Source organism: Anastrepha ludens, chromosome 3 (assembly GCF_028408465.1).
Source record: "Anastrepha ludens isolate Willacy chromosome 3, idAnaLude1.1, whole genome shotgun sequence".
Taxonomy (NCBI): domain Eukaryota; kingdom Metazoa; phylum Arthropoda; class Insecta; order Diptera; family Tephritidae; genus Anastrepha; species Anastrepha ludens.
In genome coordinates, this window is record NC_071499.1 from 96,098,098 (window position 1) to 96,113,219 (window position 15,122).

Consider the following 15,122-nt stretch of genomic DNA (forward strand, 5'->3'; position numbering starts at 1 on the left):
TATTCAGCAAAAGAGATCTTATTACCTAATGACAGCATAGTATTTACACTGGTGCAAAACTACATAGAAAACTATAGAATTTTTTCTGTTTACAATTCTTATGTATAAATTGTATAACTTACTTCATGTATAACTTATATTAGAATTTAAAAATTTATTGGAGCATTTTAACAATTTCATATTTAGCACTTTTTTTTATTATTATTATTAAATTGACAAATTTTAAAGGAATGGCAAGTCTAAGAAATGATTGCGCTTTAATCGTCTAATTTCATTGGTTGTGTCCAACAAGCAAATAGCATTTGTGTTTACATGATTTGACAATCGTTCAATGTATCTGTTAAAATATACTGAGATTTCTCTCTTAACAAATGGAATACCTAGATCCATGTGTATGGCTTCGTTTGTGATAAACCAAGGTGCATTAACAAGTGTTCGCAAGGTCGTTGACTGGTAGCGTTGCAAAATCTCCACATTGGACTTACTAGCAGTTCCCCAAAGCTGTATACCGTAGGTCCATATAGGCTTCAATATAGCTTTATACAATCTAACCTTGTTTTCTAGACTAAGTTGAGATTTGCCACCAAGTAGCCAGTACATTCTTTTGGTTTTATTTTTAAGCTGTTGATGCTTAGCTTTAATATGATTTTTCCATGTGAGGCGGCGATCAAGATGCATTCCCATTTTCTGTTGTCGGCATGTTGTAAGTAAATATCGTATAAAAGACTGGGCCTAAAACGCTACCCTGAGGCACACCTGCGTTGATACTATATATTTCAGATGACGCATCTTGGTGCTTTACATAAAAGTGCCTGTCGCTTAGATAGGATTTAAGCACTAAGTGAAAATGTGCTGGTAAAAGTTTTTTAATCTTAAAGAATAGTCACATATGCCAAACTCTGTCGAATGCTTGTTGTACGTCAAGAAAGGTTGCAGAACAGTATTCTTTTCTTTCAATCGCATCTGTAATAACATTCACAGTTCTGTGGCATTGTTCTGGTGTGCCATGCCCAACTCTAAACCCAAACGGATGTTCAGGAATGATATTTTGATAAGGATAAAATATAAAGTAAAATTTTAAATATATTAGATGGTTTCGCCTTTCTCTACTCCTTTCATACCACTTGTATGTAGACGTAGCTAAGTTATCGTTATGGAAAGTTTAAGTTTTTTCTATCTCGTAGACCTAGATCTCAGTAGTGAATATTTCCTAGACGATGCTTTTTTTATGTCATCTTTGACATTTATCACGTAACCAGATGCACAATTTTACACGATAGAACAACGCGTTAATGTTATTAAAACTTATTATGAAAATAGTCGATCCTTAAGAACAACGTCTCGCGAAACTCGTGATCTTTTATGGAAATAGTTGTCTGAGTGAGTCGTAAACTCAAAGGTTGGTGAAAAAATTTCAAAATGCAATTACTTATGAGCGAGTCATGGAAAACTTGAATTCTCGTATAACAGCTTGTAGACGTTTTAACCCTAGAAGGTCATCGTTATTTTTATAACGTAGAGGTCATTCCTCGTCGATTCGACGACGGCATTACTCAAAGTCATTAATATAGGTTGTCAAAAAAGTCTTGCGGTATTTTTATTGAATTTTCAATTGTTCATAAAATTGGTTATAATAATGCGATTTAAGTCAAATATGAGCCGTTTTGTTCGATGACGAGTTCCCAACGAGATGCCAACTTCATAATGCCCCTCTTATAGAAGCTCGCTTCCCTATTGTCAAAAAACTCGGAGAGCCAATTTTCACAGGACTCTCTTGAGGACAACTTCCGACTACCAAGCTCGTTCGCCATGGACAGAAATAGGTGGTAATCACTTGGTGCGAGATCCGGACTATACGGTGGATGCAAAAGAATCTCCCAACCGAGCTCCCGGAGCTTCTGGCGCGTCACCAAAGATGTGTGTGGCCTGGCGTTGTCCTGATGGAAGACAATTCGGCCTCTGTTGATCAAAGATGGCTTCTTCTGCATGAGTGCTACATTCAAGCGGTCCAGTTGTTGGCAGTACAGGTCCGAATTGAGCGTTTGACCATAGGGGAGTAGCTCATAGTGGATGATTCCCTGCCAATCCCACCAAACACACAGAAGAACCTTCCTGGCCGTCAATCCAGGCTTGGCCACCGTCTGGGCAGCTTCACCGCTTTTCGACCACGACCGTTTGCGCTTCACGTTGTCGTAAGTGACCCACTTTTCATCGCCAGTCACCATCCGCTTCAAAAACGGGTCGATTTTGTTGCGATTCAGAAGCGATTCGCATGCATCCATACGGGCAAAAATGTTTTTTTGCGTCAAGTCGTGTGGCACCCATACATCGAGCTTCTTTTTGAATCCAAGCTTCTTCAAATGGTTTATAACGGTTTGATGACTCATGCCCAGCTCTTGGCCGATGCTACGGCTGCTACTATGCCGGTCTCTTTCGATCAATTCAGCGATTTTATCGCAATTTTTGACGACAGGCCTTCCGGACCGTGGCGTATCTTCGATCACCTCTGCACCAGAATGAAAACGTTGAAACCATAGTTGTGCGGTAGAAATGGAAACTGTATCGGGTCCATAAATTGCACAAATTTTATTGGCAGCATGAGATGTATTTTTGCCTTTATCGTAGTAGTACTGTAAAATATGCCGTATTTTCTCTTTATTTTGCTCCATGTTTGCGACGCTATAACTCACTAATAACATATTATTCACTGAATGGTATTTTTTCATAAAAATAATACAATTAGTTAAAAAAATAAAATACTCCAAGGAATGAAAGTTCTCATTTTGTATAAGAGGCACAAAGCTCTATTTTACGCTCCCCACAAAGACTTTTCTTACATTTCGCACAAAATGATTTCGTCATCCGTCGCTTAGCAGGGGACAAATCGCGCAAATCTTACTCTTTTTAGTTAAATTTTTTTTGGCGATTAGTATCTGCGGTATTTTCATCATAAGAAATAACATTTTCAATATTTGATCGCAATGACATAGACAATGGTGGTACTTCAAGTCTGTTTGTCAAGTGTCTTTGAATAAGGGCAGAATGCAATTTTTTCATAAAAGCTGGACGACTAAGAAGTGTTTTATTTGTTTGAAATACGTTGTGTGAATAAGGCGTATAGTTTTCACGGCACTTTTAAATGACCATCTCCCACATTTTTCTAATGGGGGCAAACTTGTCTTCAACTATTTGAAGACCTGCAGATTTATCGTCGAATCGAAGACACGACATAAGAAATTTTAACCTTGCTTTTGGCATTATCGAAATATATGTTGGTTCATTATAAGATCTGTCAAACAATTCATCTGCAGACAGGTGCTGATCTTTCTTGACTGCTGTTAGTTGCTTTCCTTTGAGCTTCATCTGTAGTTACATGTAAGATGGACTCTAATCGGCAGTCTCAATGTTTGTCCATTGAACAATTTTCTCCACGATCTCTGATGTAATGAACATTTGGAAGCATTGCAGTGGGTATTTTATATTTGTGCAATGGCGTGTTGGTCCTCGAGCTTTATGTACTACACTACTTACACCATAACGATAAGATTTGCCCTTTTTTGTTGACCACTTATGTTTATTTTTGCCCGCAAAATAGATTTATTAAAATAAATTATATTTGACTTGGCTCTCAATAAATGTAACGGTATGTTATCTTCATCTATGTCGGTTGATTCTTCTGAAGAGCTTGTATCCCCTAAACTTTCGTTTTGTTCGATTTCTGCATCAGATTCTAGTTCGCTGTTGTCTAACTCATCGTCTAATCCATTCTCGTCGTCGCACATTGCAAGAAATTTTTCAATTTCTTCGTCAGTATAAATTTTGCTGCCACTCATATTGTATTACAACTGTACATACCAAACAGATTGTTTATTTATCTGAAAATAACTTCGAAAACTTATCGGAAAACAACTTCGGAACGAAAAACTCACACAAAGTTCATCGATCGTCTTTTCGACTACGCATTTTTAAAAAATAAATTCTTACAGATATCGTACGAAGCCAACCAACTGCAAACGTCAACAGCTCAACAGCGACTAACGCTGTAAAGAAGAAAGCCACCTTACAAACAAAGGAACAGTGTGATAACGGTAAAATAAAAGCTCGCGTCGTCGAAACGGCGAGGCGTGACTTTCCAGGGTTAATGGTCATATAAATAAATGATGCAATTTTTCACATATAATTGTTAAGAGCCGTATTTTGAATGAAAATATTGAAACTAGAAAGAATCTAAATTTATACTTCCAGGCACGTCTTTTGAAGGACCCTCTATAAGTGCAATGTTGATCTCAGGTTTTGGTTTTGTGTAATAATTCATTTTAAACGATTTGGAATTGCTTAGTACCTTAGTATAGTATCAAATTTGCTTAGTACTTAAAAAAAAACTTAATTAAAATGTCAGCGCGCAATGTCTAAAAGGTAACGGGATTTGTAAAGGAATGTCAAAACTCAAAAAAACAGGACAGAATAATATCTGACAGTTGTGAGAGTAAATTCGTCACAAAAGCTTAATCAAATGGAAAGATCTCATTGTTAACGAATTTTCAAGAACATCACAAATGTCATCAAAGGAACACCGCAATGCCTTGACATGGTTCCAGCTGACGAGAACTGAAACCAATTCCCGAAAAGGCGATTGAGAAATTTGTTATTTGGAAAGTGGTCCTCTTCCATATAATCTGATCTGAAGCCGATACAATGAAATGTAATTAATAATAAATATTTTATGTTTTATTGGCCAATTCCCGATATTTTCTTGATGATAGTAGAGCTGTGATTTGCATGAACTACTCTAAGCAAGCGTCGAAGAATTTGAAGTCCATTATGTTATTAAAAAATTTTGGAGCTTTTTTGTAGAGAATCCTTTGGCGCCATTATAATCTGATAAATATTTGCTTCCAACGTTAGGCGTATATATTTAATATTTGTTTGCAGCACTTGCGCTTGCATCAATTATTCTTTGCATTAGAATTATGCGTTCTCATCTTGCGAGTTGCGAGTTTAAGTCTCTCTGAGTTCAATGATAGCAGGGTTAACGTACAGAATAACACCTCAAAGGTTACTCACGGTTAAGGTGCTACTAATACTATAGTAGATACCGCTTAGCACTATCACTTATGCCTATGCATGTATGAACATATTTAGATATATATAAACAACTCGCGGATAGTGGCAACCGCTGTTAAATAATTTACATAAAAAATATTAAATATACCAAGCAATATGACAGCTCATATCAGTATTTTCGAACAAAGCCATGCACTGTAAGCAAGCAAAGCAACAGGTTGTGTACACAACACCTGTGCGCATGCGCGACAACAGCAAGCGCACACACACACACTTTAGCAGTCAGTATTAGAGTTGCGAGAAAATGTTACAAAAACAAAACATCAAAATAACTAAAAAGAGACAACAAAACAAAGCAAATTAAAACCAAAAGTGACGTTGACTAACACTACACAACAAACATAAAGAAAAAACTGAAAGAAAAAATGTATTAAAATACATAAAAGCAACTTTTTATTTGATTTAGTTAATATTTTACTATTTTTTTTCTTTACTACTTAATGTTTTCGACTCTAAAGGTTCATTAGTTAAAATAACCCTTGCTGCAGTGAATAATCAACCAAATAATTACTTGTGCATGTCAACTCTGATTGCTATGTATGAAAGTGTTTACTTACCTGCTGCCTCCATCGAAATAAGTCTCACAATATTGAAGTGCCTACTGTGATAGAAGTAAACAAATATAACAAAAGCAGTGGCTAGAAAGTAAAAACAAAACAATAAAAAATTCCATTAATTAACACATTAGAATATCAATTTGAAAAAATTAACGGAAAGCGAAAATGCATATAAAAGACTTCGTATCATCGCCGCTGCTGCTACTACTGCCTACTGTCATCACCTTTTCCACACTTCACAACAACATTGAGTGCGTTGAAATTCCAACACGTTTCCTATACAAACGAAACGCTGATGCGGGTGACACAGCGAATATCATCGATGGGAAGGTCCGCGTAAGAAGAGACGACGAAGGTGCAAATGATGTGGTAAGTGAAAGAAAGAACAAATAGGGAAAAGTCAGGTGTTATAGAAGTGCTTATAGAAGTTCTTTAATTGAAATTATGCAGTGCTATTAAGTTATTATACTAGTGAGACTGACGAAAATAGGAGTTTTCAACAAGAGGAAATTAATACCAAAATTTGAAAACAGAGGCTTAGACAAAGGAGGATCCAAATTGAAAAACCCGAAATAAATAAAGCGAAAAATACACGAAAATTCCATTGCCACTCATTGAATTAATAAGCAGAAAATAAAATTTTGAATTTAACACGTTGAGTGCCATGTGAGTCCAGGTTGGTCTCACAGTGCGAAGGGACTTTCAGGCCTCGTGGTGACACTTGGTCTCACGGTATAATGTGTGAGATTTCGGTTTGTGCTGATGCAGCTGCTTCATAGAGGCTATTAGTAGTAGTGTATTCACGCCCTGCTAGAGCCATTGCATTGTTTATGCTGCTTGGCCTGTGGGTATGAGACCAATGTGGCATCATATGACCTATTCAAAAAGTTATTAAAATTTACGGATTTTTTTACTCGTCTAGGTTTTATTTATATATTTGTAGGGAGAAATAATAGCTTTTGGATACAGTTTTTGATTAAAATAAACTTATTACTTACAGTCAAATTCATATACCTAAATATTTTTACATCAATTCATTATGAAAAAAAGTAAAAAAATAAACTCACTTCAAGTACATTAACATTTTTACATCAATTTATTGAATTTTGTGTTATTTTATGGCAGTCAAAGAAACATTGAAGACAATAGTATTTTTCACATGCTACGCATTTCAATGTGGTTTGCGGTGTTTTCCTGGTAGCCTGTTCTCTACGCGACTCTTCAGCTATTCTTTTGTAGCATATTATACACCGACGGCGCTTTGATCGACCGAGATCTTCCAATCTATGAGCTTTTGGTTCTGGTACGTCCAATTCATGATCCTTTTCGAATAAACTTTCAACAATTTTTTCCTTGAATTCCGTTATTGATAGTTTTTCATTGGTTACTTCTTTATATGCCACAAAAGCATTCACTAAAGCCGTTCCTGTTATTAGTTCTATGGCAAGTTTCCTATACCATTTCAAAGATACAGACATATTCAGATGGAATAATATGTTGCTGAAATAATTCCCGAAGTTTTTCTATTAATGGTGAAAGCTTATGTAACCTATTTTCTGTCAGATCCTCATTATTGTTGAAATGCAGCATTTTCAGCAATAGTTGAAAACGATTTCTTGGCATTATGCTGGGCAAGCAATTCTGATAAATCGACTTTTTCTGCCAATATGACTGCAATGAAGGATATGATTATACCGATAAGTTTTTCAATTTCATTACGATTAGTTGGTGTCCATTTTTGAATACGGGAATTCGGAAAAGAGTCTTTCTGGGTGCATTGAGAAGCATAGCGATTTGTTTCCAGTACCTAAACACAAACAATTTTAGATATTGAATATATCTACCTGCTTCCAATGGCGACAACTTACAATTAGGTCCAATATATCGTTATTTACAAACAATTTGAAGAAGTCCACTGGCTCTTTATTGTACATATCGTATAGCTTACTTTGAAAGCCAGAAGACTCTTTGGTGAAAGAAAAAGTTTTAAATTTGTTTCCATCTGCAGGATACCAGTCAAAGGTACTCCTTTCGTTTGTGTGAGATCTGTTTGCTATATCTTCATTTTCTTCTTCGGAAGCGGAAAATTGCAAATTTTCAATAACACTCGAAAACGTTTGGTCAATAGCGTCCATTTCGTGTTTTGAAGTTGATGGTTCATCCTCAGGATTTACTTCTGCTCTTTTTTTACGAGGAGGTGGTTCGCTGTATTCACTACAGTCGGAATCACTTGAGCTTGGTTCATATTCATCCGATGTATCATTATTAGCAAACGGATCACTCCTCTCATTTTCCTCATCGGACATAATCATTTGATAATCAATATTGCTAGCAAAATTTCACGGCAAGCCAAATGCACCTTTTCCCTGCTGAAATTTCACGTCTGTGAAATTAAGCCTTTATCGTGAAAAAATGGCGCTGCCTTTTTTTCACTAACAATTAGTCAGTTGTTTTAGTACGACTACCACAAGTTAATTAGAGCTTCAGAATTACAACCTAATCATATATCGGGTGTTTTTTTAGCTGCATAAGAACTAACGATATTGACAGCTACGAATGGCAGTGTTCCGTAAGGTTTGGCACGTCATTATGAATTTAACGCCAGAACAACAAACAAATTACTTAAAAAACAAAACTTTTCGCGAAGTTCATAGAGCACTGGCGGTATCAGCGGTCCTTATTTAATTCGAAATGTTAAACATCGACGACATTTGGTTTCAACAAGACGGCGTAACTTAACAATCGCGCCTAACAATCGATTTCTTGCAATATTTAAGCCATCATTGACGCTATACGGCCAGTTTTGTTGGTAAAAATAGTCAAAATTTGGACTGAATGAATGGACCATGTAACTCGTAGCCGCGACGGACATTTTCCGGACATCATTGCAAAAAATAAATGCCATGAAATTATCTGCCAGACTATAATAAACAAAATCTATTCCAACAATATTTATGTTTTATTATCATTTTAAGTTCTCAAGCCTATAAAAAAATTCCGATATTTCGAAACTTTCGCGCTTTCTTAAAAAATACCCAATACACATGTACTTATATAGTATGTAGCACTGGTAGATATAATTAGTTACTTATTGCTTTACAGAGTTATTTAATCACAGAGACGGCATTGCGTTTCCTTATAAAGATCTAGATGATAAAAGTGGGCCTTATTTGGACCTTTTCAGACAGTTGAATAAATATCTAGTACTAGCATATCTGAGAAATGCAGAGCAAGGGCTATTTTTTTCGATTGTCGTAAATGGTCATCGGAGGACCGGTCATTTGATGCGGATTAGGAATAAAAGCGAAATATATGTGATGCTAAAAAGTCAACAGCTTAAACGCTTGAGATCTAGCTTTTCCCCTGTCTTCATGAAGAGTTTATAATATGAGAAAATTTATGTATGGGAGGATGTTTTCACATGCAGGAGCCCACGCAAGTGGGAATAGCGATAACGCAGCTAAAGAACAACAAAGCCGCGGGAGTGGACGGCAAGGAGTTGGTAAGGTGTATGCATCAGCTTCTATGCAAAATATGGTCGGATGAAAGCATGCCTGCGGATTGGAATTTAAGTGTATTCTGCCAAATTTATAAGAAGGGTGATCCTGCAATTTGTGCCAATTATCGCGGGATTAGTTTCCTTAATATCACCTATAAGGTTCTAGCGAGCAATTGTGTGAAAGGCTGAAGCCCACCGTCAACCAACTGATTGGACCTTATCAGTGCGGCTTTAGACCTGGAAAGTCCACTATCAATCAGATATTTACAATACACCAAGTCTTGGAAAATAAGCATGAAAGTAGAATCAACACACACCATCTTTTCGTCGACTTCAAAACTGCCTTCGACAGTGCGAAAAGGAGTTACCTATTTGACGCGATGTCTGAATTTGGTATCCCCGCAAAACCAATACGGCTATGCAAGATGACATTGCTCAATGCAAGCAGCGCCAATAGAATTAAGAAAGACCTCTCCGAGCCATTTGATACCAAACGAGGTTTCAGACAAGGTGACTCGCTGTCGTGTGGCTTCTTTAACCAGATGTTGGAAAAGATCGTGCGGGCCGCAGAACTTAATCGCTCAGGCACAATATTTTATAAGAGCGTACAATTGTTGGCGTATGCCGATGATATCGATATCATCGGCCTTAACAACCGCGCTGTTAGTTCTGCCTTATCCAAACTGGATAAAAAGGCAAAGCGAATGGGTCTGGTCGTGAACGAGGACAAAACGAAGTGCCTCCTGTCTTCAAACAAACAGTCGGCGCACTCGCGTATCGGCACCCCCGTCACTGTTGACAGTTATAATTTTGAGGTTGTAAAGGACCAGAAACCAGCATTAACACCGATAACAATGTCAGCCATGAAATCAATCGTAGAGTCTCTCTTGCCAACAAGTGCTACTTTGGAGTAAGTAAGCAATAGAGTAGTAAAGTTCTCTCGCGTCGAACAAAACTAATACTCTATAAGGCTCCCATCATGCCCGTCCTAACGTATGGCGCAGAAGCTTGGACGATGACAATATCCGATGAGGTGTCACTTGGAGTGCTTGGGAGAAAGATGCGGTACCAACTGGTGGTAGCAGAGGAAGGCCTCCTTTGCGTTGGAAAGATCAGTTGCAGAAGGACTTGGCTTCACTTGGTGTGTCCAACTGGTGCCGGTTAGCACGATAAAGAAACGACTGGCGCCCTTTGTTAATCGCGTAAGCGGTTATCGCACCAATTAACAAGAAGAAGGAATGTATGTATGTACTCGAGCATCATAAGCATTGGCGCCAGTGTAGATAATACAATACACATGCAAGACACACATCGCGTAGCTAGTGAAGGTGTTTAATATCACAAGCTTTATAACTCACCTAATTCACAAATTTAAGGCCCGTACAAATAAAACAAATCGTTTAAGTACTAGCAAATTCGCTTTTCGGTTGTTTACATTATTTGTATGGGGATTACTTCCTAAGCCATTTCTTAAACTGACTAATTAAATTTCTTATTTATATTTACCAATTCGAATGCAGGCCCAGGGTAATTAACTTTTTTCAATATGTGTGTGCAATTATTTGGCTACTTTTCCTTTTAATATTTCCATAAATACAATAAATGGCGACTTGTTTTTAATTAGCCGATAAAAAGCCGTAAGTTCGCGATTCCTACGTCAATGAAAAAGCGAAAAATAAATAAAGAAAACCACATATAAACAACACTTAGAACAAACAATGAAATTTGAAAGCAGTAAAAGGTAGAAATAGATATTAATTGGCACTTTAAAGTTTCAGCACGTCGTTGTTGACTTTAGAAAAGCAGTAACTTCCGTTCATGACTCATAAAAGGTGGGCCAAAAAACCGCATGAGACTTGTAAGCTGCTGAGAATAAGGACAAAATGTTTACTTTTAGAGCACTTTTAAAAACAGTTGTACAAATTGATATTTTTTATTTGTACATGCGAAGAAAATTTATATATTAAAATAAAATAAATAAGGTAGTCTGTCGTCATTATCCAGCCTCATTACCCACTTGATACCCACTTGTTCCCTGGACGATGGTGGGAATGTACGAACTTATCATCATTAAGCCAAATAATCCGACGAGTTTACTAGTGCAAGAATTTTCTTGGTTTTCATTTATCACTTTACACTGACAATGTCTGATACGAAACTAAGGAATTTAAAAAATATATTTTCCTATCCAATCACTTTTAACCACTATGCCCAGTAACACAACAACAAATCGGTTAGCAAATTTAAGGGGTTACATGGTTTTCGTGAGTTCACAAAATCATTTTTTTTTTTTTTTGGCTTATTAATTTCTACAACATCTCAAGAATATTATCCTAAATTTTAAAGTCGATCCGAATAATAGTTTCGGAGATACAGCCTTCGGAATGTATGCGCTCCAAGCCACTTTTATTGTTACTCAAAACTTTAAACGCGTTTTTCTCGGAACCGTGTTTTCAAAGTCGGTTGTCAAATGTTCTCGAAAACTACTCAACCGATCTTGATGAAATTTTGCACAGGTGTTCGAAACACAATTTACTCGTGCTTGAACGAAGTATTTTTTTTTCAATTACAACTATTTAAAAAAAAAATGTCAAGCAAATTTGACCGAAATTTTCATTTTTTTGGAAAAATGTCTGCCAAAAATTCCAATTTTTAATTTTTTTCTTTCCTTCGTTCAAGCACGAGTTTATGGGCTTAACTAAAACACTTATTTTTGCTTTTTCATTTTTAATGATCCCGTCAGGAGTTATGCTGACAACGCGGACGCACCTTTTTTTCGAGGGGTCACCGGAAAAGACGTCACAATGCAGGAGTTTAAGTTTAAGTTAAAATTTCAGAAATTATTCTTTAAATATGTATCTATAAGAGAGAAGAAAGTTTGAATTAAATAAATAATTTTTTACATAGAAAAATAAATATTAAAAATAGGCGTTTTTTTACCCGACGAAACCCATGTAGCCCCTTAAAGCACTGCTAACACAGTACTGTAAAAAAACTGGTGAGGTACGGTGCATAAGTCAGGGCTAATTTACTGCGGCGGCAGCCCTTGGTCGAGAAAAATCCCAGTCATTGAGGTAACGTAGAATCGGCTACCATGGGAATGAAAAAAAAACTGCTATACGAGGTGTGTTCAAAAACTATCGCGAATTTTGTGTTTTTTCAAAAATTATTTATTTATTCATTAATATCTATTTTGTCCCCTTCAAAGTAGTCCCCATGAGTATTATACACTTGTGGCAACGTTTTTGCCAATCTTCGAAGCACTTCAAAAAATCATTTTTTTATCTTGTTTAGCTCCTCCTTTGATGCCGTCTTTATCTTGTCAATCGTAGCCTAGCGAGTCCTTTCATGGGCCTCTTCAGTTTCGGGAACAAGAAAAAGTCACAAGGGGCCAGATCGCACACAAGCAACGATGTGTGAGCAGGGGCGTAATCGTGATGCAAGAGCCAATTTTTGTTCTTCCACAAATCCGGGCGTTTCTGGCAGATTTCTTCGGCCAAATTGCGCATAACTTGCAGGTAATATTCTTTATTGACCGTTTTACCCTGTGACAATAACTCATGATGCACAACGCCCCTGCAATCGAAGAAAACGGTAAGCAAAACTTTTACATTCGACCGAACTTGGCGCTTTTCGGTCTTGGTTCGTGCGGCAGCTTCCATTGAGATGATTGAGCTTTTGTTTCCACGTCATAACCATAAACCAACGATTCGTCACCAATTATGACCCTCTGGAGCAAATCTGGGTCGTTGTGGATAGAGTCCAACATCTCATTAGCAATGTTCATGCGATGCTGCTTTTGGTCGAAATTTAGCAGTTTTGGTACGAATTTTGGGGCTACCCGTCTCATGCCCAAATCATTGGAAAAGTCGAATGGCACGAGCCAATCGATATGTCTATGGTGCTAAGGACAACTTCTCTAACGGTGATTCGACGATTGCCGAATACCATTTTCTTCACTTCATCAATTTTTTCGTCTGTTGTTGAAGTGCTCGGGCGTCCGGCACGCTTTTCGTCTCAGCCTTCTGAGAACATTTTGTTCCACCGATAAACGTTGCTTTTGGTCCGCGCACTTTATTTCGTTTTTCACACAAAATTTGATACAGGTTCTTTGATCCACATTTTGGACTTAAAAATTAGACTATTGTAAATTAAACCACAATAGAATTACTTTTACAAGAATCGCTTGAAAAGTCCGTGCGAAGTCAGAGTGATGGCACTATTGGTACGTATCGATGTTATGTTTAGTTAGTAGCATCTCTTGGAAGAACACACACCAAGTTTCAACCAGAACGGAAGTCGAATGAACTTTCTTTTCCGTCACGACAACGCACCATCTCATGCCTCAGTAATTTTGGTCACAAAATTAATGAGAATAGGGTTCCAACTATTTCACATCTTCCCTGCTCTGCGAACTTGGTTTCCTCGGAATACTTATTGATGAAATGGCTGGCGGAAAAAAGATATTATTCAAATGAGGAGGTGATTGCGGAAACGAATCAATCAACTAACTAAATAGAACAGAAACAGAAATAGTGCTAAGCCTAAAAGAGACTATGTCGAAAAATAAAAAAGGTTTAACCCAAACAATTAGGTACTTTTTATTTTTGCACGGATTTTTCTAACAACTCTTATAATTATCCATAAGAAGTGAAACAAAACGGCACCTCTCTACTCAAATTAAATTCAAAATAGTCATTTGAGGAGCTTATTCACCAAACCTTTGAATAGGATTTTTAATTTATTTGTCTTCCAGAGCTCAGAAGCAAATGTGGATCATATTTTGTTAAATATTGAAATTATTAAAGACGAAAAATTCAGCCTTGACACATTATTTGTAAAAAATTTCAAACAAGCAGGAGAAAAAATGTGCGAATTTTACTTGGCTACAGTTTTACTGTTTGTAAGGTATTTTTCTAGGGAAAATGATTTGGTAAGCTCCAAAAATAATAGCCTGAACAAAAATGTTCCTAAAAATCGCTAAAATGTATTTTGTTACTCCTACGACAGCAATGGCTTCTTCAGCACGCAGAGTGGATTGTGGAGTTGTTATGTATAAAAAATATGATTTTTTATTTTGTATGTAAACTGCTCAGATGAATAATTAGTATTTGAATATGAATTTCAATAACACAGTCTGTCTAAGAGAAGCGTGGCCGGTTTAATGCAAACTTAGTGTTCAGTTATAAAACTTAAATGCTGCTAAAAAGGCGTATCCTTTTCGCAATACGCGTTCTGCAATTTGTTAGTTTTGTGAGAAATTTAGAAAGTTTTCGGGGTTTTTACAAAATGAGTTCCGCGTGTGAAAAACAATTTGAAGCAGTTCCATATACACACCCTAAAGGTCAAAAAATGTCACGTGCACTTACAGCAAAATATTTCAACCAGTCAAAGACGTTCATAAATAAATGCGCCCAAAAAATACCTCTCCAAAGCAAGATCAGAAGATTATTTATTTGTTGTTGGCAAAGCCAAACTTATCGTTGCGTGAAGCTGCAGCAGTTTTAAGGAGAGTGGTCTTAATGGATCCGAAGCCGCGTTTCGAGGACGTTTACGTGTAGAAGACCTCAATTTTTAGAGCACATTGAAAAAACAGTTGATATCATCATCACATTGAAAAACGACTTGCATTGAATAAGGCAAATTTAGAACAGAATTGGACGTTCGTACAATCAGAGATAAATTTCCCTCTAGGGTGAATAGTTGCCAGTCTAGCCAGCCTTGGATTTTATAAGAAGACATCGATCTCAAGCATCGAATTGCATGAAAATGTTTGAGCAACAGTTAAGCAAGGAAAGCAAATATGGACAATCAAACAGTTATCAGGGCAAATTCCGGTTAGCTAAACAACTTACGTAGAAATCAACACAAAGTATGACTCGAAGATGTGAAGCCATTATACCTAATGGTGGTGACCATAAATTTTATTGAATATATTCCGT

At 36.8% G+C, this 15,122-nt stretch overlaps 1 protein-coding gene across 13 annotated transcripts in view; it reads left to right on the forward strand.

Moving 5' to 3' along the window:
• LOC128858510 (uncharacterized) overlaps positions 1 to 15,122 on the forward strand; it is a 55,857-nt gene that overhangs the window by 15,450 nt on the left and 25,285 nt on the right. For 6 of the 13 annotated variants that reach the window (XR_008454018.1, XR_008454019.1, XM_054094862.1 and 3 more), the window contains exon 2: positions 5,583 to 6,050. Coding sequence is in view for 11 of the 13 variants with exons in the window: in XM_054094862.1 (XP_053950837.1) it covers positions 5,847 to 6,050 (204 nt within the window). In the remaining 2 variants the exon portion in view is untranslated. The remainder of the gene's footprint in view (positions 1 to 5,582; positions 6,051 to 15,122) is intronic. The other 7 variants (XM_054094871.1, XM_054094867.1, XM_054094869.1 and 4 more) reach the window with 2 other exon arrangements.